Below are 25,403 nucleotides of genomic sequence, written 5' to 3' on the forward strand. Positions count from 1 at the left end.
GCATGTGAAAGCTGGACAAGGAATAAGGAAGACCTAAGAAGAACTGATGCCTTTGAAGGATGGTGTTGGTGAAGAATACTGAATGTACTATGGACTGCCGGAAGAACAAACAAATCTGTCTTGGTAAGAAGTACAGCCAGAGGGAACACAACAGAGAGTCCCTGATGGAGCAGAAAAAAGGTGGGGTGCAGAACTCAAATTCTAGTAAAAAGACCAGACTTAATGGTCTGACTGAGACTGGAGGAACCCTGGAAAGCATGGGCCCTGGACTCTCTGTCAACCCAGAACTAAAACCATTCCCGAGGCCAACTCTTCAGACAAGGATTGGACTGGACTGTGGGACCTAAAATTATACTCGTGAAGAGTGTGCTTCTTAGCTCAAGTAGATACATAAGACTAAATGGGCAGCTTCTGTCTGGAGGGGAGATGAGAAGGCAGAGAGGGTTAGGAGCTGGTTGAATGGACATGGTAAATTAGGGGTGGAAAGCAGTGTGCTGTCATAGTATATGGAGAACAATTAGTGTCACATAACAATGTACATATAAGTTTTTGTATGAGAAACTAACTTAAAATGTAAACTTTCACTTAAACTACAACAATAAACAATAAAAAAAGAAGCACAGCCAGAATGTTCGTTAGAAGGAAGGATGGCAAGACTTCGTCTCATTCTTTGGACATATTATCAGGAGGGACCAGTCCCTGGAGAAAGACATCATGCTTAGTAGAGGGTCAGCGAAAAAGAGGAAGACCATGAACAAGATGGGATGGACACAGTGGCTGCAACAATGGGCTCAAGCAAAACGATTGTGAGGATGGCACAGGATTGGGCAATGTTTCTTTCTGTTGTACAAAGGGTCACTGTGAGTTGGAACCGACTCAACAGCACCTAACAACAACAATATCAAGGGGCTCTCTAGATGTCTGTACACGCTTACAAACACCAGAACCCTCCCCATCAATGGAGCAAAGATTGCTGAGAGCCCATGTAGTGGGCATACAGGGCACCAGCTTTGGAGATAGACACATCTGAGGTCCAATCCCAGCTCCACCATTTGTTAGCTTTGGCATGTAAGTGATATAATTTCCTCACCTGTAAAACAGGAACAACCACACTGATAAGAAGACTGTTGTAGGGAGTAAACAGGGTAAAGGAGATGACAGAGTCCTGTCTTCCTTTGGCTGAGTGTGACCTCTGCTTCATTAGTCTGGCCTTCTAACCCAGGCTGAGATTATTGCCTTTGTGGAGAGAACTGGAAAACATCAGGTTTTTGACTTGCCAAAAGCATTTGGAAACAACAGGTACTCTTGCCCAGCTCTCAGATCTGAAGAAGTCTCCCTGTTCACATGTGCCACTTTAGAGCCACTGCTCTTGCTGTCTGCCACATCTTCCCCATTCCAGAATGTTAACCATTCTGGTGGTTCTAAGGGCTTTTAAAGTTCCATAGCCTCCAAAAGGTTTCTCCAAGTGATCTGAATTTCTACTTCCCCTCACTACTTCTGCTCAATCTGAGAAGCAACAGCTCAGTACACCTTGTTTTTCTACACCTTCCACCTCCATACAACAGACCTTCTCACCTCCACAATGGACACTACCCATCTCAAATAGTTTCTTCACCTGGTACCATACCCAGTACAAAGTCAGGCCCTGAATTAGCACCTCATGAAGATAACTACAAGATTTTTGTAAAGCATTCTCTCTCACTATCCCTTCTATGTTCTTCTTTGACCTAGTAAGACATGGCCCTATTAACATTGAAAAAAGTCCAGTATGGAAGAGAATAAAATGTGAGAGTTCCAACTACCCCTTTTTTCATGGGACCAGAAGAACTGGATGGTGCCCGGCTACCATTACTGAACATTTTGATCAAAAAGTCCATGGAAGAATCCTGATCAAAAGGGGGAAAATGCAGAATTTAAAATTCTCATGGATTCTAGATTTTCCTGAGCCATGGAGGGTGGATGAACTCTTGAAACTATTGTTCTTAGATAATCTTTGAACCTTGAACCAAAAATATTCCCTAAAGTCTTCTTAAAACCAAACAATAGTTTAGCTTAACTAGTTAAAAAAAAAGGTCTGCCTTGAGCATTATGCTCTTTTAAGAACTATCTATATAAATCAAATTGATAATAGTAACTTGAAAGATTAGGTAAGAACCTTAGAGGGTAATAAATTTATGTTAACAGGGGAGGAACAACTCAGAAAAGGAGGGTGAGAATGAGTGTACAACTCAAGGAATGTAATCAATGTCACTGAATTGTACATGTAGAAAGTTGAACTGGTGTTATGTTTTGCTGTGTATATTCTCAACAACAATAAAAAAATTGGTGGGAAAAAAAAAGTCAGAGTTCCCTCCCAGTTTACCATTATTGCCCACGCTAGGGTAGGTATCCTTCCAATCCATTTTTAAATACAGTTCCTTGGCCCCTCATTGTTTCCAGTAATTGTGTTTATATCCTCTGTATGTTCTAAAGTGGGTTAACTAACAAAAGTCTGTGGTCCTGACAATACCACAGTAGGCAGCCAGCTCCTATTAAGTGCCTGCAATTTCTCTAACCTCAAAATTAAAATCAGGAAAGCCAAGTCTTTATCATTTGCCTGAGAATAAACTACTTCAGGGTCTGCTGAGTCTTTTCCAATACTAAAAGCAAAGCAAAACCTTAAATTCTATGATACTAACCTTTCCCCTAGCTCTAAAGGCCTCACCACCCCCATGATCTCAACACACATTGAGAAGCCACAGCCATAAAGACCCACAAAGGTTAACAAGTTAGAACTAAGGGACTCACTCCTCCAGCGGCCGATGACAACCACCCATTTTGAAATCCTCAGTGAGGATTACACTTGTGAGGCTATTTGCTTCTTCTGGGTTATGGAGAAGTGATCAGATTTTGACATCACTCCACAGCTTCACACAAATCAACTTTCCCTCACTCTTCAGAGCAACCTTCAAGATTTCACCTCAAAGCAAAGTAAGCCCCCAGACTCACTCAGCTGATCTGTTAACACTCACTAGCTTACAAACCCAGACCCAGTGCCTGCCCCTGTAAAAACTCCCTATCTTTTAGTAGGAATCCTCTCCTTCTCCGCATCAGACCTGTGAACACTCTTGCTCCTACTCTGAGTTATAAATAGTACAACTGGCTGAATGCTTACAGTCCCTAAGTTACTTAAGAAGTCATTAGGGGTGAAATCTGCCCTGACCCACTTCCTGATACTCTGGCTTGTATCTCAATAGCAGCTCTGGAATGTAGAGCCCAAAACCACATAAAACAAAGCACATCAACACCTTAAGTTACTAATTTCCTAGATGTCTATCTACCTGCTGATAGGGTGTTGTGGGGGATAGTCGTAGGGTAGGGTGGAAGAGCAGGGGACACTGAGGGACTCCAGGAAATACTGTCTAAAATACTGTGGTCCAAAAAAAAACTAAAGATTTTTAACAAGATTAAATGGCAACAAACCCAGAAACAAAGCTGGCAGTGAGCACTCCTAACAGAGCTTGTACAGGAAGCAGCGTCCCACCAATGGGCAGCTGTGACGTCAGACACCATCTGAGCACTTTCCGTCTTCACAACAATAACGTGTACGTGGCAGCTGAGGCCCACAGAGGGCAGAGCTGGGATTTGAACCCAGGATTATCTTGACTGTAAATCCTGTGTTCTTTCTACCAAACCACGGTAGACTTGGACAGGTTATCAACTGAGCTCTTCTCTGCCCATCAAGGAAGCTGCTGCCCTTGACTCAAAACTGGTACACAAATTCTGCTGACCCCATTGCTGGATTACACACAGTGGCTCACCACCATCATGATGGTCCCAGGTTTGTTTTATTTTTAAATAGCAGAATTACTAAACATGTAGCAAAATTAACTCTGGCATGGCCAAAAAGAGGGAGGATGAAGACTGCTTACCCACAGTGTGCTAAGAAAATGTAGATGTATTTATGAGCTACTAGTTATTCTCATAACAGGAGCCTTGCGGGCACAGTGGTTAAAATGCTTGGCTGCTAACCGAAAGGTCAGCAGTTTGAAACCACCAGCCACTCCACAGGAGAAAGATGTGGTAGGCTGCTTCCATAAAGATTACAGCCTTGGAAACCCTATTGGGCAGTTCCACTCTGTCCTACAGGGTCGCTATGAGTCAGAATCGACTAGATGGAAACAGGTGTAGATTTTAGGAGGTTTTAGTTATTCTTATTAGATACAAAGAAACCCTTCCTCTCTTATAAGAACTCTTGTGGTCAAGAGACTGAGTTGTGTGGGTAAGTGGTGCTCCAGGGAGGCACAGCAGCGGGAAGATCTCAACTACCATGGGAGGAGAAGAGGAGTCACCCAGACCAGTAACAAGGGTAGGACACAAGGCCGGGAAGCCCAGCAGTTTAACTGGGTTGTACATGGGAGCCAAAGATAGCTGCTCCCTCTGACTTTAGGAAGCCAGCCAGCCAGGGCATGGTCAAGATTTAATTCAGCCTTATTATTCACATCTCCTACCTTTGGAAAGGAATTGTTCCATATAGGGCTAAACATAACATTAAATGACAAAACCAGCCTGTATTCAGTGCTAAGCATATACGAATGTGACAGAACTATTTAAGTGATATCTTTAAAATATAGGCTCTTTAGCTTCCAAACTAGGCCAGTGGCAAAATTTGCTGGCTCTCCTTCCCTCCTTAGCCAGGAAAAGTGGCTTCTATATTTATATTTGAGGGCTAAATTGTTAGGAGGAAAAATTTTAAATATATAAACACAGTACTCCATGCCACTTCTTTAAATGAGACTGAGACATGGACATAGCAGACAACACCACCCTCCAGAATATCCCAGGATAGCTAGGGATTCGTGAACAGGACAGGCAGCTGGAAGACACCAGGCAGCTGTGTACACTGCTGCTTTTCCATTGCGGCCTCCCTCGTGACACAGAAGATGGAAGAAGGGTGAGGCAAGAAAGGGAGGGTGCCTAGCTCTTTGGCCAAGTCCCAGTTACATATACTGGGCCAATGACAAGGCTCCTAATCCTTATCATCTGACTTTCTATAAAATGTATGCAGCCTTCATTCTCTGTGTAGATCTCTATCGGTGACACACGAATCAATGCAACAAACATGTATTGTATGTCTGCTGGATACAGAACACTGGATGCAGACATTTGGCATCAATAAAGCTAGGCCATTTATTGAGCTGCTTTGTGCCTTATTTCCTCATCCATGAAAGGTGGAAAGAACGATGCCTTCCCTCTGTGCCTCAGATGACTACTGCAGTCATCACGCGAAGCAATGAATACAAAAAAGCACCATATAAAGCGAAGGTGTGCCATTTCAAAGATCCAGGTTTCAAATTCCCGAAGCCGGTTCCTTTCCAGGTATGCCTCAGCATCGCGGCAGCAGCAAGAGCCAAGGCAGTGGGGAAAAAAATACCAGTTCTGATGTCAAACTATTTCCCTGAAACTTGAGCTCCTGCTATTTATCTTTTTAATAACATCCCCTCTCCCTTCCAATTACAAACTGTAGAAGGAGTAGAGTAACATAATGGTTCTAAAGTCAGACTGCAGGTTGTAATCCTGGCTCAACCACTTGCTATTGGTGTGATCTTTGGCCTCGGTTTGCTCATCTCTCAAGTGGGAATAACAATGGTACCTAACCCACATGACTGTTGTGTGGGATGAATGAGATAATATAAAGTGCCTAACACATTATAAGCACTTGCATCTTGGCCTTTATTACTCTTACTGTCTTTAATCCTAGTGGGGGAAGGGAAAGACAACAAGCGGAGTGACTGATACAACAGATGCATTTTTACAACTGTGATCCTCTATCTGGACCCACAGCACTGGAGCTGGAAGGCATCACAGACAAGCTAGACCAGCACTCCTCAAACTCTGTGCTGAAGGACTAGTTTGTGTTGGCTTTTTCCCCTCTAATCCAATCAAATCGTAGTCCTACTGTGTATAACTATTATGCAGCTTGCTCTCATTGCAACTCACTAAGCCAGTTTGTCAACACTCACATCGAGTATTATGAGTCCACTGATCCTGTAGCAATGCCAAATTGCTATACACGTTCCCAAGCACTTACTCTCAGTTTCTGTGCTTGTCGTCATGGATTGGTAACCATTTGTGTAGCAGTTCGTGAACCACACTTAGGGAGCACTGATCTGGACTATTCTTCCTCTCTCCCCACAATGGCATTTTACAGAGAGAAGTGCCAGTGAATGGCGGAGTTGGAAGTCTTGTAAACAAAAATCTCATATACGAGCAGAAAACTCAACCCCAAGAGCACATTTGGAGCTCTCAGAAGTGAGACATTAAATGAAGCAAAAACAAGAAAACGATAGCATCAACATAGCCCATCTACACTGATTCCCCTAGTTGTATTTATCTGTTGTTATATGCCATCAAGTCAATTTCAACTCATAGCTACCCCATGTGACAGAGTACAACTGCCCCACAAGGTTTTCTTGGCTGTCATCTTTACGGAAGCAGATCTCCATGTCTTTCTCTTGTGGAACTACTGGGTGGGTTCAAACTGCCAACCTTTCAGTTAGCAGCCAAGTGCTTACCTAGGACAAGAATTTTCTTAGCACCAGTGGATTACAGCTATTAGCCCAGACCAGGCCATCCCTCCCACATGTCTTCCCTCACCTTGGGTCGGTCTTCCTTCCTCAGAGCCACAGCTTCCAGTTTGGTTTCGTATTCTGCTTGCACTTGATCTCTCTTCTTCAATACACTCTGTGGAAGGCAGAAAGAAGCATGTAACACAGAGTTCACAGAGGGGCCTCCAACATCAGGCAATTGCTTCTTTTCTCCACTCCTCCCCAAATTAACCATGGCACACCCAGGCCCAGCTATGTGCTCCCAGGGCAGTCCGGCCTTGTCACAGAAGCTGCAGCATGACACATGACATGAACTCTGAGGTAAAGTTCAGAGGTAAAGGCGTAAAGGAGGGAAGAGAGGAGAACCATACCTGGACACAAGAGATTTCTAGTGAGGTAACAGCCTGCTGCTAAAGGATAAAGGATCCTGGGGAAGGGCCATGGGGGAAACAGTGCCCATCCATAGCCATACTAATGGGAACACTCTCGGCTTCACTGTGTGCAAAGAACTCAGCTGTGCCAAACTGTAGAACTCAGCAGGTTACAATGAAGGACACTCTCTGAACTCTCAATGGAAAAGGCTAAGTCAAGAGAGTTCTTGACTCCTGCATTAATTGAGTTGATACCTGGTTGACTGATTTAATCCATCAGCCACTTATTTGTTGTCGACGATGGGCCAGGTGTCCAAAGAGCCAAGAGATACAGTCCCTACCTGAGGGGCTCGGTCTGGGAGAGGTGCTGACATGGTATGATGCTGTATGTGCTAAAAGAATTATGTACAAGCCCAAAATTCCTAGAACCATGCAGTGAGTCTGCCAGCAAGTGGTGAATGGGACTGAAGAGAACCAGCCCTGGACTAGGGTGAGGCAACTGAGGCACCCAGGGCACAAACTTTAAGGACACACTTGCTCTCAGGCTTGTGCAAATACAAGATAAGTACCTTAAATTTGCACCCTGGGCATCTGGCTTGCCTCACCTAGTCCTGGTCCTGCTGCTAAGACTCTGCCAGCTGGACAGAAAAGATGGCAGCAGACATTCTAGACAAGCTTCTATTTCATCACTTTTTTCCTTCTTTTAGTAGAAACACAAATGGCAAACCAAGAGTGATAAGAACTTTCTTTCCCATTAACTCAGAAAGCCCAAAGTCCTCTGACAGTTTCTAGCAGGGAGCCTTCCAGCAGAGCGTGGAGTCACGGCAGGAAGGAGCCATTCCTTGGCTAAGTGGTGGGCAGCCATGTTCTGACAATGTGCTAAAAGTTGACAAAAAAAAAAAAAACCCGTTGCTGTTGAGTCAATTTCGACTCATAGTGACCCTACAGGACAGAGTATAACATGCCCTATACAGTTTCCAAGGAGTAGCTCGTGGATTTGAACTGCTGACCTTTTGGTTAACAGCCTGAATCTTAACCACTGTGCCACCAGAGCTCCACAAAGGTGACAAGCAACTGAATAACCGAGAGAGCTCTGGGGACAACTTCCTAATGGGATGTGTTAACATTGGGAACCTCAAGTCTTCCCCTGAAGCAAGAATTTATTTTGAGAACTGTTTTACCATGAAAACAGCATGAGGTAAACTTTGCAACATTATTCACAACAGCCAAAAGGTGGAAGCAACCCAAATGTCCACCAACAGATGAATGGATGAACAAAATGTGACACTTACGTATGATGGAATATTATTCAGTTATAAAGAGAAATGAAAGTTCTGACACACGCATGACATAGATGAACCCTGAAGACATGCTAAGTGGAATAAGCCAGACACAGAAAGATAAATATTATACGATCCCACTTATATGAAATATCTAGAATAGGGAAATGCATAGAAACAGAAAGTAGATCAGAAGTTACCAGGGGCTAGGAGGAGGAGGAAATGGGGAATTATTGCTCAATGAATATACAGAATTTCTGTCTGGGGTAATGAAAATGTTTTGGAAGTAGTGATAATGGTTGCACAACACATTGAATATAGTCATTAATGCCATTTTTTGAAATGGTTAAAAGGGTGCATTTTATGTATGTATATTTTATCACAACACATTAAAAAATAACAGCATGAGGTAAATCGTGCGATAGCTTATTTTCCATCATTTGTCGCTCACCTTTCTCCTAAGTGCTCTCAAGCTCCCTCTCCACATTCATGAATCTTTGAGTAGGAATATTTACAGTACTATTCAACAGAACTTTCTGTTATGATGGAAACGTTCTATAATCTGCACTAATATGGTAGCTGTTAGCTCTAGGTGCAAATTAGACACTAGAAATGCAGCTAGTGTGTCTAAGGAACTAGATTTAAATTTTTATTTAATTTTAATTCGTTTAAATTTAATCTTAACTTGCCACATATGGCTAGTGGCTACTTCGTTGAACAGTGGTCTATAAAGTGGAAAAAAAAAAAAATCAGGGGTCCTTGCTGGATTTCATAAGACCCCGGAAAACAATGTAAATCTACTGGCCTGGTACTAGCAGGGGTAAAACCATGATCTCTACCCACAAGAAATAAACACATAGTGCAACCCACGGGGACGCAAACGTGATTCCTCAAAGAGCAATGGGACAGCTGGGAGATGGGCCAAGTGAAGTGGAGTCTCGTCCTGGGCACGTCTTGCTGGAAAAAGCATGCAAGTCCAGACCAGCATTTCTAGGAATGAGGATGCGTTATTCTAGAGACACTGACACACTGTCACTGTGGCAAGAATCTTATGACCAAAGCTAGAAAGGATCTTAAAACAATGCTTTGGCATATAGTCAGCACAGCACAGGCTTCCTGGTCACTCAGCTGATGTAGCCAAAGCCCCTAGGGGAGGGATGGGAAGAGAAGATCTAACAGCTCCACACAGCTAAACAGCCCAAAGGTATCACCCTCTCCCCACCCCCAGAGCAGGTGAGAGACGACTCCTAGTTGGCCTGGCCTCGCTACTTGTTACCCCCAACCTCACCCAGAGCAGCCAGCACTCCATCTTCTCACCCAGGCTGACTAGGGGTTTGTGATAACATCCCTGCATCACTGGACAGCACAAAAGGCTCACAACAACCCTGCAGAGGTGAAGGGGTATTATCCCTATTTTAGAGACAAGAAGACAGTGGCGGGACCTGTTTGAGGCCATACCACAGGCTACAGCACGGCAGTGACTCACTCAGGCTCTGCATTCTAGGGCAGCTGTGGTTTCACAGTCGGGCTGCAATCCAACTGCTCTAAAGGTTGGGAAACTTGTCTTACATCAAGTTAAACTGTTTTAAGACTATCATTCTTGTTGCGAGCACCTCAGTACATTCTTGGAGACAGTCTGAAAGGACTGGTCTCCCACCCAAACACCACAGGCTCTGCTGATAGAAATGGTCAGACCAGCACATGACTGTTAGGTTGGATCGAGCCTCTAACAGGACGAAAGGGTCAACAGACCCTTTGACCAAGCCAGTGTCTACTGAGAGGCCCCTCCCTCAATGAGTGACTTTCAGACCATATTCATCATCTGAGCTTTTAGCAAGTCTTTATAGGAGTCTCTGGTCCTAGTGGATACCACAAATCAAACAAGTACAGATACTTTCCTCATTTCCTCTGTGTCACCCTACACAGCCATCCTCACGTTTCTGTCCTGCCTTAATTCACTTTCATTCATTTATTCATTCAAGTATTTACTGGTGCCTGTTCCAGATACTGGGGATACGTAGAGACCAAAACCCACAAAACCCTCATCTTCATGAAGCTCAAGTTTTAAAGGGGAGGATACCTCTTTAAAGGAACAGATTACCCAATAAGCAAATTATGTTTGTGCTTATTTACTAATCTGTAGTGCGCAATTTCAGTATTTGTGCAGTACAGATTAGTAAGTGCATAACTTGCTTACTGGAAATTCATGCATACCCTGCTTACTGGCTAATCCACCCTTGGGGAAGTAGCCAATAAACAAACCATATAGTCTGTTAAGTGGGGGGGGTGGGGGGGAACCACAGGAGAAGAAGAAACTGAGCATCAAGCGTTTGGGGGATAAAGAAATTGTACATAGGGTAGCCAGGGAGGGCCTCACTGAGAAGGTGACTTTTAATTTAAAAAAAACAAGAAAACAAAACCCATTGCCGTCGAGTTGATTCCGACTCATAACAACCCTATAGGACAGGGTTTCCAAAGAGTGGCTGGTGGATTCAAACTGCCAACCTTTTGGTTAGGAACTGCAACTCTTAACCACTGTGCCACCAGGGCTCCAACTTTTAATTAGATACATGAAATAAGTTTCTATTAGACACTATACTTTATAAATTAGATCATCTTGCCATGATTTCAAAGTGGTCCTAGTAATGTGGAATTCCATTATCTTTCCTTTCAAATGAAGAGGGGACAAATGACTCAGTTTCTTCAGCAAATGAATTATAAGAGAAAAAAATAGATGAAGAAAGAGGCTATAGATCCAAAAATATTTAAAAACGTACCAGCTGATGTACGGATCCTGATGTGGGGGGCAAAACTTGTAAAAACAGTATCTGAAACAATTGAGGAAATTTGAACACTAACTGGATATTTGAGGATAATGAGGAATTGTTAATTTTTTTAGGTCTGATAATAATGTGGTCCTTTTTGTTTTTTAAAAGAATGCTTTCATTTTGGAGATGTGTGCTGAAATTTTTTTTAGGAAATGATATGATGTTGGAATTCGTTTTAAAATAATACAGCGGGAGTGGGTTGGGAATGGGTGGGAGGAGGGATGGAAGAAGATGGACTATAAGTTGGCAACTGCAGGAGCTGGGTGATAGGTACATGGGGGTTTGTTATACTTGTACTCTACTTTTGCATATGTTTGAATTTTTCCATATAGAAACGTTAAAGAATGAAACCATAATATGTGTCATCCAAAATGTTCATAACAAATTATAATAGCCCATTTGGAGTCCCTGGCTGTAACAAACGGTTAATGCACTCAGCTGCTAATCCAGTCATCTAAGTCACTTGTCACCTGTCTAGCTGCTTTCCAGCTTCAAACTGCATTGCTATTGTCTCTTCTTCTGTTGCTCTTTTGTCCTCGTGGATTTAAAAAAAAATACTTTCAGTGTCACTTTGGTGAGGTTTCATGAAAAAGAGGATGTTTAAATATCTATTCAGTTTGCCATCATTGGGAACCCCAGAGTTTTTATATTTCTTTTTTTCTAATTCGTTAAAACATTTGAGATCAACATGTACAGTTCACATCCTGCTTCTTAATATTTTCACTTTGATTACAAGAAACTAACCCCTCAATAAATAATCACTTTTGTTCAGAGGGGGGACACTTTTTGTCACTGAATCATACATTAGAAATTATTGAGATGTTGTATGTTTTGTCATCTATATTTCCACCATAATAAAAAGAGGGCCATTTTCCCCTAGAACTCAATCTTCCAGAAAATTTTCATTTTAGCTTTCACATTTTAGCATTTGGCGCTGGAAATGGCCAACCTAAAGCGTCAACTGGTCATTTCACCGTAGTTTGACTCAATGGTTCCACCTTGTGGCTTCTGAGGGGAAAGTGCAGGCAAGATAAAGAAACCATCTGACCACAATGACAACTAAATAATCACCATTTGAAAAGAACTATCCAGGTATTTAAAACTTTGTCTTTAAATCACAACTTCTGCATCCACATTTCACATTTCTAATCATGATCACCAACAACTTCCACATTATTAAATCCAATGGTCACTGTTTATCATCCCTCCTCCTTAAAACGTTTCTCTCGGCTTCAGTGAGACTATTCTCTACTTTTTCCTCCTACCACACTGATCATTCCATCTCAGACTCCTTTTCCTATTTGTTCCCCTACGTATCTAGGTGCTAGACCACTAAATATTGTCATGCCCAGGGCACAGAATTAAACCCTCTACTCACCTCCATCTCATCTCCCTAGACGAACATCTCATCCAGGCTCATAAGTTTAAACACCACCTAGATACAAATAGGAGCCCTGGTGGTGCAGTGGTTAAGCATTTGGTCACTAACCAAACCAGCCTGAATCCACCAGCTGCTCCCTGGAAACCCTATAGGGTAGCTTTACTCTGTCCTGTTGGGTCGCTATGAGTTGGAATCAACTCGACAGCAACAAGTCTGGTGTTTTTTGGTAAATACAAATGACTACTAAATTTCTATTCCTGCTCTGAACAAAACTCATAAAACCAATTGTCCTGACATCTCCACTTTAATGACTAATAGGCATTTTTAAACTCAATATGGCTAAAACAACAAGATTCCCACTCCCCCCCCCCCCAAATCTGTTCCTCTCCTCTCTAGTCTTCCGCATCCCGCTAACGGGTACCACTATCCACCCAGGTGCTGACGCCGAAACACAGAAGTCATTCTCAATTACTCCCTTTCTCATCTTGCATTAATACAGCAGCAAGTCCAGTTGTCTCTTCATCCAAAATATATCCCAAATCCATCTACTTCTCTACCAGCATGGTCCAAGTTCCACCATTGCAGGAAAAGTGCTTTCTCAGAGTGAATTTTGCTTCCCACCGTCTCCCTGACTACCTAATTGTATTGAAGTATACACTCCAGGGGAGGGAGTTTCTTCTGCTGGCTTTTAACCCACTGTATCATTAATCAGAAAATACAGGCTTGAGAAATTAATCTTGTACTTAAAAGGGAAAGGAATGTTCTTTATAGTTACACAACCTGGTCACAGGATGGCTATGCTGTTTGCACCTGAACAAAGACACCTTCCTGGTCACAGGAAGGCCATGCCAGCTGCGCCTAAACATAGGTACCTTCCTCTTACCTCCCTTCCTCTTTCCCCATGCACTCCAGCATGTATACCCTCTGATTTAAGGTATATAAACCCCGGGTCCGTTTGTCTTTTGCCTATGATGCATTGGGGGCATGAGTAGAGGAGGTTTCTTTGTCATTTCACCCTGGGACACAGTGCTAAAACAAGACTGGTCCAAGATGAATCTTACACTGTTCCTCTTTGTCCTAATTGCTACGTAAGTAACAAAGCTTGTAATCACGCTACTGGGTAATGTCATTACTCTGCTCAGAGATAACAGCCCTGTAGGAACCTACTTTTCATTTCTCATCCTTGACACATCAGAACCACCTCAGTTATCTGCCACTTGGTCCCCTGTGAGAGTCTCTTAACTGGTCTCCCCACTACCTGTCACCCTCCACAACGCGTTCTCCGCACTGCAGCACTAGTTGTTTTTTTTAAAGTAAAAATTGTATTATGTAACTCCCCTACATAAAGCTGAATGGCTTCCCTTTTACTCCTTAGAATAAAATCCAGACTCTTACTAACCATGGCCTTCACGATGCTACATGACCTGGCTGCTATCTATCTCTTTCACCTCACCTCCTACTACTCACTACCTTGCTTACTGGGCTCCACTCACATTGGCCTTTCTGACCTGCAAAAACACTAAGCTCATTTCTGCATTATAATCTTTGCACTTGCTTTCCCTCTGCCTAAAATGCTCTATCCTCACAGCTAACTCCCCTATGTCATTCAAGTCTCCAATCAACGCCACTTCCTCTGTGTGGCTTTCCCTTAACATCCACTCTTCCTTCAGTTCCTCGACCCACCCCAGTCATTCACCAACACCTATGAGAAAGCATGCTACTTGACTTACAGATAAACCCATCTCTTAATAATGACAAGATACATAACATATAGTAGTTATATATCTGTAAATATTCCAACCTCACTAAATGGTCAAATTCAATTGAATATTTACTGACTACCTTCAATGGATAAGGCACTGTGGGAAACAAATGGTCCTGCCCTAACCTTTTTAAAGGCTGCTTCTCTAACTCTTGGCCTGGTCACAAGGATGGAAGTACTCAAAAGGCACTGCTAGAAATTTATAAGGATTCTAAGATGTTATCTGTCAGTCCATCACTACCTTAATTACATTTTACACACTCATGGTCAATAGGATGTGAAATCCCATATAAAGGATCACCTACAGATATGTACAGCGTCTTCAACCTAAGTACTGGACCTGAGGGAAATTCTGGTACCCCTCCCCCTCAGGCACTGTGCACCATCTCTCTACAGCACCCTTGGAATACACATCTTCAACCATCTTTCTAGCACAAGCTGCCCTCATTGTTCAGTCCTCAAAATCTCACCGCTCCATTTGATCCACATGGTCTGATAATGACTCCACTTTTTCTCTACCTCACAAGGGAACAGAATGCACCCAACTATGACTGTACTTAAAAAGATACAATTTGAGACTCAGCCTTGAAAAGCAGGGTCTCACCTTGTTTTCTTCTTGGTAAATAGTAAGGACACAGCTGCAAGGTGACTGTAAGAGTTAGGGGATATAGCCTGTGGCCATGGAACAGGGAAAAGATTTACCAATGGGGCCTTGGTTTCTTCATCTGTAAAACGAGTAAGTTAGACTAAATGATCCCAAAGACTCTTCCAAACTCAGACAGGACTCCTGGTCTTAGCCCCGTATGGAGAAGACTTCCATGAGTGTCAGCATTTCCCCCATGCAAGGCTCAAATGAACCCCAAATATTTCAGATTCCTAAGGCACAAGCCCCTGACTCTAAATGATATGGATAAATACTCACTTGGATCCACTCAAGGCCATGATAAATGGAATAGTCTGACAATATGTCATTACACCAATAACTTCCCACCAAGACAAACCCGGAAAGACAGTCTCTGTTCCGAAAACCGTTCAGTAGTGGATGGAAAACATGTCACAACCAGGTCTTTTGGAAAGTCCTCTCCTCCATTTAGTTTTCATGCTGAATAGCAAAGTCTGTCCCATACACATCTCAAAAAATCAGAAAGTTATTTTGGAAGTGGAACTATACGAATCTCTCAGGGGAATAAAACATAGTTAAGAATTCTTAAAAAACAGTAATGTTCAAAGGTAGGGGAACCACTTAAGACACCTAACCACTTAGGACATAATAACATCCATTCACTCTGGCCCTTAATGCAAGTGCAATGCCTCCGGATAAGAGGTCGACAATGCTTTCTGGGGGAAAAGTGGTAGGAGCTACACAGACCCTGGCAATTCCACACATAGTCTTGGCTATGCCGTCGTGTTACTACTGTCTTGCCCAGAACACGCTGCAGACATTTTCTGGCAGGAAAGAGAGAGAGCAGGCGGCCCCGTTTTCTTTCTAATTAAGCTCACCATGGGACAGAGCTTGGGTTTTAGGGTCTGCCCATCAACACTTCCACTTTACCATGCCCCTCCCCAGACAACACTGGTGCAATCCCAGCCTCCCAGCTCAGTTAACCTGATTAATATTTTTTCAGGTTCAGTAAACAAGAAACTCAATACATATGCCTCACACATGAGGTGAAAAAAAAGGGCAAATAAGCGTTGCTTTGACATGTAACTTCAATTACTCACACGAGCTTACGTCTCATTGGGTAATAATGTTTTAATAAAGATACCAGATAAATCCTTGCTAAATGACAATTTAAAATCCTGTTTCAAGTACAAGTAGATATTAAGTACTAATACATTACTATGCGAAAGACCAAAGTCATTTGTGCTATATTATCTCAATATCATGTATGTAAGGAGCCCTGCTGGTACAGTGGTTGTGTGCTCAGCTGCTAACGGAAAGGTTGGCAGTTTAAAACCACCAGCTGCTCCACGGGAGAAAAGACCTGGCAATCTGCTCCCATAAAGATTACAGCCTTGGAAACCCTATGGGGTAGTTCTACTCATCATACAGGGTCGCTATGAGTTAGAATTGACTCAACAGCACACAGCAGCAAGCACCATGTATGTATCAGGTTTTTAGTCTGGCAAAATTTGAGACCTGTCTCATCATTTTGATAAAGAGAATATCTATACAAGAATATCTATACAATCCAAAGGCACCCCAGGGATTGTAAATATTTCTTTTTGTTCACAAAAACATACTGTTAACTTCATAATTAAAGTGACATATTATGATTCATTTTAAGCAAGTCAGGATGTATTTCCATACTCATTTCAGTCAAAGGATTAAAGATGTAATGTGTGTATCTCAAACTAAAAAAAGGTGATGTGACAGAGGAGAATGAGGGGCAGATTTGGAGCCAGAAGCCTTGGTTTTCAGCCTCAGGTCCAACAATTACCAACAAAGCTACATCAGGCTAATGACGTCACATCTGAGCTTTACGCTTACCACTACTACCACCACCATTTCCACCTAACAGGTAAGGAAATTCATACCACTTCCCTGCCCACTGTGAGACCCAGACACAATCCTGTCTTTGAAAACACTCGATTAATGGCTTTATAGAGTATACAGGAAAAGTAATTCATTCTACCAGGAACAGGCTCCATCTTCCATTGCCCATACTTTAATATGTATCAAGAGCCTTAAAATTCTCATACCAGATAAAATAAGATGGGCAAGAGTGATGGGTACATGGTGTTCATTATACTATTCTCTCTGCTCTTGTATATGCTTGAAATTTTCTATAATAAAGTTGGCTTTTTTTAAAAAGAGCTTTCATAACTATTTGATTATTTTTCACTCTTCTTCTCAAGCTGTATTCCCTGGGTGATGCAAACGGTTAATTTCAATTTCTAAGAGGTCTAATTATCCAGTTCTTTTTCCACAGCATCCTGTTGTTTAATAGATGTCATATCTTCTTGAACTCTCAGAGAACATTAATAAGAATTTCTTCCAAACTCTTTTTGTTCACTTAATTCATGTACTTGGTTTACCATGCATTCTACTTATATGTCCATGATGTCAGTCCATAAGCCTGATCTTGCCCTCCCAAGAAGAGGGAAACCTGTACCACAGGCACACAGGCAATGATCAATTACTTTTTTATAATGGCTACTACAAAGAAAGTACCTAAGTGTGCAAGAAGGAGCCAACTTACCTTCATGGAGTCAGAGTATAAAATATATTCCCTGAGCACAGGCAGAAAGTCTTCTGTCATGTCATCAGTCAGCTCTTCCAAGGCTGTAGAGCAGTTCCCAATACAGGCTGACACACCCTCCAGGGGTTCGGCCAGCTCACCCTCTAACGCACTCCAGGTGGAGTACACAGGCCCATATTCTCTCAGCTCCACAAGGTACTCTAAAGGGAGAAGAGAAACCAATAAGGTCTGGCTGAGTAGCAATCACCAGTATTATGACTCAGTTAACCACCACAGCCAAGAGCTTGCTACATTAAGATGTGTTTTCTTGGCTATTCTCCAGCTAACATCATAACATCCATTCACTCTGCCCCATAATGTGAGTGCTATGCCTCGGAATAAGAGGTCCACAATGCTTTCAAGGGAAAACTGGTAGGAGCCACATCCACCAAACATCTTTAAAAACAACCACTCACCTACCCAAAGAGTAAAGCATTATTTTAACAGGCAGCAGGGGCAGAGTTTCATATAGGTTTATGGGGATGCTATTAAAGGAAAAAAATGAGTCACAATGGAAAGATAATAAAATTTTAGGAAACATTTTGATACAGGAGACGTGGTATTACATAGGTAGACTCACTCTCTCAGTCAGGTGTCACCCTAACACCCTGGTCCAATCAGAATTTATTCAACATGATCCTTAAGTGTGGACAGTACCCGAATCTATCTCCAGAACCTATAGGCCGCACATGATACCATCATTAGGTAAAGGAGAAGGGAACAAGCATAAGCAGCAAGGAAAAATGTTGATTTTTATTTCTCCCACAAAGAAAATTTGGTCCATTATTTGTCACTATGATTTCCTGCCATTACAAAAGGATGTCGCCATTTTTCTGTGATGAATGGCAACTACTGGAGAATGCTTTGCAATCATTCACATGCCAGGATGATCACTAACAATGTTCAGGTCTGTCTGGCCTACACATGTGTAAGGAAACAAAGGGCCTCAACATTTCAGGGTATGGTAAAGTACGTGGCCATGAGAGGTGTGGGGATGAAGTGGTAGCAAAAGCCAAGAAGGATAAAGAAAGGAATCAGCAACTCCCCAGGACAGCAGGAGTGGGTTTAAAAGAAGCAGGGGTGGGACAGGTGAATCAATTTCAAGTCTGATGGCTCACTAGGGTCATAACCTTGGCCAACACAGGTCACCATGTTGTCCTCTTGAACAATCTTCTTACCAGAAAAGATACCTAAGTTTGTTTTTAAAATTATCCTTCCTATGAGTGAAGGGCAGTTAAGTGGATGTCTCTGCTTTTAAAGCTAAAGTTACCCATTGCCATCAAGTTGATTCCAACTCATAGTGACCCTATAGGACAGAGTACAACTGCCCCATAGGGTTTCCAAGGCTATAAATCTTTATGGAAGCAGACTGCCACATCTTTATCCTGTGGAGTGGCTGGTGGGCTCAAACTGCCGAACTTTTGGTTAGCAGCCAAGTGCTGTAGGGTCGTTATAAGTCAGAATCAACTCAAAAGCAATGGGTTTGGTTTTAAGCTAAAGTTAAGACAGCTAAAAGTGGAAAAGCCCAGAGTCTTAAAAGTGCTTGCTTACTATGGGAAGAGCAAACACAAGGCTGAGATGCAGGACAAAGGATGGAGCACAAAATTAGTCTGGCTACAACTACCTCCTCCACACCTTGAATCTGTTTATTGGTTTTCTAAGTAAAATATCAGGAAAAAAACTTGGCAATCTGCTCCCATAAAGATTACAGCCTGGGAAACGCTATGGGGCTGTTCTACCCCGTCACATGGGGTCACTACGAATTGGAATCGACTGGATGGCACCTAACAACAAGTAAAACACGGCCTAGTTCTGTCACCTCGCCATTTCTGCTGTTTGAGTCTGCTTATTAGCATACATGAGTGCCATTTCTGTAAGTACAGTCCCTGAGCATGACTCAGATCTCAACAAAGAGCTCACCTATTTCTTCTTTGATGATTCGCTGGGCTATCCGATCAATGGTTCCTAGTTTGAGTGCAAACGTATCTAAGTATTCGCCTATGGCTGCAAACTCAAGAGGCCGACTCCTCAGCTTGTAGCCTCCGGTGACATGCTTTACTGACTCGCCCACTCTGGTCAGCAGTGCCATTCCTTGCTTCTTGTAGGCATTCAGGTCCTAAGGAGAACACAGAACAAACTGAAGGTGCTCAATCACACACAGGGTTGTTCCTATCCACACCTCCCCTCAGCCATTGTCCTGCCCTGTCATTACCCCTTCTCTCCTATCTGTATCTTCACCTTCTAATACTTCAGCATGTAAACTATACCCAAGGCTTGCCTATCTTAAAAATAGCAGCAGCTCTCTCCAGCCCCCCTCCCTTTCCTCCCTTCCCTTCAAAGTCAGGCTATCTGAGAAAATGGTCTAAAGATTCCATCTCTCCTTCTAACCTTCCACTCTGGATAAAAAACATCCTTACATTCGTAAGGTCATCTATTAGCTAAATAACAGATTGGCTCATAAAATAAACAATATCATCTGTGAGTACTATGACTCTTTAAAAAATCATCTATATGAGACCAAACCATCAACATTTACTCAAAAGCAAAGACAAAAAGGCAAGGGGACAGGGAAACTAGATTACTGGAAACAGAACAACCAGAATGGACATAATGAGAAAGCTGACACACTGAGAAAAATGTAACCAATGTCACTGAACAAAATACATAGAAATTGTTAAATGGGAACCTAATTTGCTGTGTAAAATTTCACTGAAAACGTAATAAAGTATTTAAAAAAAAAAAAAAATCCTCATAGGCACCAGGCCTTCATAAGACCATAACCAAAGCCTCAGAGTTCTTGAAATTACTTCTACAGAAAATATTTTTTTGGAGCAGCACTATATCCAAATGGGCTAGGTGGACTATTTAAGTTCCACTTCAAGTAGCGCTTTGAAGCATGCCCCCCAGTTAGCCAAATTAATTAACACAGTACCTATCTGAATACAGTACCTATCTGATTGCTACTCCCATTCTGACAATGACAGAAATTTTGGTATGAACATAGTTAATATTGAGCTTCCTCCCACCTCATCCAGCATTACCAGCTTCTTCTTAAGGACACCTCTAGTTTGTGACAAGATCATGTCATCTAAGGAAGAGGAAGACAGTCTGTATTCACTATGGCAGAAGAGCATGTAAGTGGCTCATCTAAGAACAAGACCAAGTTATTCCAGGTGTGTTAAAGGAAAGGATGGGCTATTTAGTGGGCTAGATATAGACGTAGAACTAGGACTAGAATTTGTTCTGCTTAAAGCTAACTCCTATGTACTAACTCACATGAAAGTTAGATTTTAATTAAGACATTAAAGGACCCTGTATTTTTTTAAATCATTTTCATATTGCTTAGCCCATAGACAGATAAATACCACCCCCTAAAAAAATCTTTCCTACTTATCCTTCACAGAGATTCTTAGGATCAGGAGTCTAAGCTTTCTCTTCCCTCCTTTTTTTTTTTTTCCTTTTTTGTTCAATAAAAATGACCGAGCTTAAGGGCCTTTCTGGACAATGGACCTGTAACCTGCATGAAACCTTGAGTCGCACTTTTGGAGAATAGGATGGATTTTTACCTTAACAATAACTTTATAGAACTATACCTGAGGATCAGTTTACCAGGAAATAGTTATTCAGAAAACAAGTACAAAAGGTCTCTGGGAAAAAGAGGCGATGAATGGGAATGTCATCAACAAGGCTAAACACCAAATGAAGTTAAAAAAAAAAAACCAAAGGACTTTGCCACGTGTCTTCCCCTGACTGTAGAATGGCATCTTCTCTAACATCTTTAACATCAACCTATGTTATCTGTAACTATTTCTCAATTTTGCCATTTTGAAAAGAAAACTGGAAAGTACCTGGACCTCAGTACCCTTGCCAACACAGAACAAATTACCTATGGCCTAAATATGGAAATATAATACATGAAACTAAACAGATGGGGCTGGAAGGAAGTTGGCATGAGAGTTTAAGCATGTGACCCCATTTCCGCAGACAATCAGAGTGGAGCACCTCGGGTTTTCTGGCCAGTTCTGCAAACATGGAAATGCTGAGAGAAGCCAGTGAAATGTCAACTTGGGTTTGAATACACAGAATTTGGCAACTGTGTTGGACCCAAGTATTTCTTTGGCGAATTCTTGGAAAACACCCACCTAATAGGAACATGGTTGCTGCCAAGTAATGCCGAAGTACTCCTGGTCAGGCATATGATGTAAAAAGAAAGTTTGGACTCAGGAACCACAAAGACCCAATTCCAAATCCTAGTTATGCCATGTAACAAGTGCAAACTCCCTGAATTTCAGTTGCCTCATCTGTAAAATGAGGCTATGAATAATCATTTATAGGGTTCTTATGAAGAATTTCCTTACTAAACATCAATAAATGTTCTTTCCCTTCCATGCCCATTGTTGGTCAAACCGGATCATATTGCTGAGAAGTGTTTAAGAAAACACTTATGTCTGCTTTTGGCAAGTGAAAATATTCTTAATTCCTCTGCTTCTGAAAGAGGTTTTCCTCCTGAATTCTAACATGGAAATCTTACTAATGCAAATAAGCATCAAAAAAACAGAGCAAGTTCATGACACCTGCTATAGTGGACCATACATGAAGGTGACTTGAGAGATCAAAACGAGTTTTTAAAAAAGAGCCCTAAGAATGCTAATTTTGGGGAGGAATATGCAAAATTCTGTCCTTACCTTAGCAGTGAGGAAAACATTAAAGTGTTCATTGAAGGAGAGCACAGGATGATCCGTGATTCTTTTTAGGAATTTATCCAAAGCTTTTCTTCTGGTCTCCACAAACTCTTCTGAAAAACGATCCACAACACCTTTCACCACAAACTTCTCAGGAAGCGGCTATGAAGACATGAAGATAAATATTCAGAGTAATTGATGAGATGGTGCAAGGAAAAACAACAAGGCTAGCAAATAATTCTTATTACCCATCTGTCCAAGAACAGTATTTCCTAATCAGTCAGACCTTCATATAGTCATCAATATACAGATTTCAAATATAGATGGAGTAAATCACAATTACTCTGTCAATTTTATAATGCAGGGAACAAAATATTATAGCATAGTCCCTGGAATACAGAAAACAGTCAGTAGATATTTGTCCAATAAATTCAATAGAATAGTTACCTTTACACTGCTTGAAGCACATATGATATAATACAAAGTTAGGGCAAAATTGGAAAAAAAAAAGTTTAAGGAAGGGAAAGAAAGCAGACAACATCAACTGCATAAACATAATTTAAGTATCTTGAGATTCCACACTCAGTTCAAGGGGTAACCGAGTAAATGGAAAAATATGAATATCAGGCAAACCCATGTTTCAAAAAAAAGTCCTAAGCCATTTTATTTTTTTGTTCATTTAGGTTTACACTCAAAAGTTCTTAAAAATATAACTTCCTTTACTCCCTTTACTCAAATCAATTTCTCCATCTTATATTGTTGGTGATTTATAAAACTATCCGGTTACCAAGTGATCTTTGAGCTTTAATCTAACGTGTACTATTTCTGTAGTAGCTTATCAAACACTTGATTAAAAAGCCTTCCTCATTACTACCACCATAAGGACAGAAAGCAGCCACCATCCACAATTTTTGAATGTTTTAATTATGAAATATTAAGAGATCATGTTACATTATCTCTAAGTCATACAGCATAACAGTAATACCAGTGCCCATAAATCTATTACACAATTTGACAAACAAAGCTCGACCACTGACAAATCTATCTCTGTCCTGATCAGATCCCCACTTTGCCCCACCCTCTGCAAGGAAACATGATCTCAAACTTTTGGTTCACCACCCCCTATACTTTATAGTGTTTAAGCAATGTATTTGTTGAGCTTGCTTTTGAATGTCATAAAAAATAGAACTACACTTGGCTTTTGTCATTCTACACTCTGTTTCTGGACTTATTTGTACTGATAACATAAGCTGTAGGAGAATCATTGTATTGTTCCATAGTCTTGCATTGCACGACTAAATGACAACTTGCCTATCAACTCCCCTGACCATGTACATGTGAACGGTTTACAGCTGTGTGCCACTGCTAACTGCTGCTGTGAACATTCCTGTAGACACATCCGAGGCACATGTACAAGTCTCTTTAGGGAAAAAAACCAAGACAAGAAAGGTCAAGTCAAAGAGTATGTGCTTTTTGGATCTATCAAGACAATCATATGCTTTTTTCTTCCTTTTATATGGTAACTGGCAAATTAAATTAATATATTTTCTAATGTTAAACCAATCTAGCAGTTCACGTTTGTCATGGTTTGAATCATGTCCTCCCAAAAATATGTATATCAGTTTGGCTGGACCATGATTGCTGGTACTGTGTGATTTCCCTATGTGTTGTAAATCCTGCCTCTATGATGTTAATGAGGGAGGATGGGTGGCAGTTGTGTTAGTAAGGCAGGACCTGACCTACAAGACTGGATTGTGTCCTGAGGCAATCCCTTAAGATATAAAAGAAGTGAGCAGTGAGACGGGGGACCTCATACCATCAAGAAAGCAGTGCCAGGAGCAGAGTGCGTCCTTTGGACCGGGGTCCCTGCACAGAGATGCTCCTAGTCCGGGGTAACACTGAAGAGAAGAAGGCCAACAGAGAGAAAAAGCCTTCCCCTGGAGCTGACGCCCTGAATTTGGACTTCTAGCCTACTTTGACTGTGAGAAAATAAACTTCCCTTCATTAAAAGCATCCACTTGTGGTATTTCTGTTATGGCAGCACTAGATGACTAAGACAACATTCAAAGTGCTAAATTAAACACAAGCAATTAACTTCACAATCTCCCCAAACCCTATACTATGACAATAAAGAGTTCTTCTTTTAAATTATAAACACTTAAGCACTAGTGGACTTAAAAAACCAAACCTGCTGCCATTGAGTCAATTCTGACCCATAGTGGACTTAAAAAAAAAAACCCATTGCTGTCAAGTCGATTCTAACTCACAGCAACCCTATAGGACAGAGCATAACTGCCCCATCAAGCTTCCGAGGAGCACCTGGCGGATCCGAACTGCTGTAGCATTTTACCACTATGCCATGAGGGTGGTCTTAGCTGACGTTAAAAAGCAGAATACTAAACCAGCAGTAGGGAAAGCCAAGAAGCAACCCAGATTTATAACACAAAACCTTTTAAAAAATTAGGAATTGGCAACACCAGCACCCCTAGAAATGAGGTACTTGAAGTGAGAGGGAATTCAACAGCCTCAACCTGAAAGGGTTTCAAGAGACTTGGTTCATTGTCATTATCAAGAGTTAAGACTGGTGTCACGCTTCCTTCGTTCATCTTCCACCTCTTTATCTACTAGCTGTTTGACCACAGACTTTACGCAAGTTCTATAATCTCTTGGTACTTCAGTTTCTTCATCTGTAAAAAACAGGTTAACAATAGTACCAACCTCATAGGGTTGTTATGAGGATTAAATGAGTTATATATTGAAAGTGCTTCAAATAATTCCTGCCACACAATAAACACCCAATAAAAGTTTCATTGTTTTGTTTGTTTTTGTTGAAGAAGTGGCAGCAGCTTCAGAGGACTGCTATCTTCAGGGACAGCCAATGTTCAGCTAAATCTTGAGATGGCAGGAGGGTTCAGGAAAGAGGCTAAGAATACTGGGGAATTTCCTTACAATAGGGCAGCAGTTTTAGAGGGCACAGTAGAAAGGTTTAGAAATGAAAGAAGAGAGGGGAGTAGAGTCAGGAATAAAATTACAGAGCTACACCGGAAGAATATATCAAAGCTAGAGACCCACTGGCACTTACGGTTTGGTAGATTATTGTTGTTAGGTGCCGTCAAGTCGGTTCCAATTCAGAGTAACCCTATGTACAACAGAACGAAACACTACCCAGTCCTGTGCCATCCTCACAATCGTTGTTATGCTTGAGCCCACTGTTGCAGCCACTGTGTCAATCCATCTTATTGAAGGTCTTCCTCTTTTTTGCTGACCCTC

General features: G+C 41.7%; 1 protein-coding gene across 1 annotated transcript in view; it reads right to left on the reverse strand.

Annotated features, from left to right (window-relative positions):
• The window catches only part of SNX30 (sorting nexin family member 30), a 124,743-nt gene that overhangs the window by 14,574 nt on the left and 84,766 nt on the right, over positions 1 to 25,403 (reverse strand). The window contains exons 4-7 of the mRNA XM_004372156.2: positions 22,137 to 22,295; positions 19,372 to 19,567; positions 17,413 to 17,612; positions 6,637 to 6,723 (exon numbers count right to left, since the gene is read on the reverse strand). Of these exons, the coding sequence (XP_004372213.1) occupies positions 6,637 to 6,723; positions 17,413 to 17,612; positions 19,372 to 19,567; positions 22,137 to 22,295 (642 nt within the window). The remainder of the gene's footprint in view (positions 1 to 6,636; positions 6,724 to 17,412; positions 17,613 to 19,371; positions 19,568 to 22,136; positions 22,296 to 25,403) is intronic.

Source organism: Trichechus manatus, unplaced genomic scaffold (assembly GCF_000243295.1).
Source record: "Trichechus manatus latirostris isolate Lorelei unplaced genomic scaffold, TriManLat1.0 scaffold00016, whole genome shotgun sequence".
Taxonomy (NCBI): Eukaryota; Metazoa; Chordata; class Mammalia; order Sirenia; family Trichechidae; genus Trichechus; species Trichechus manatus.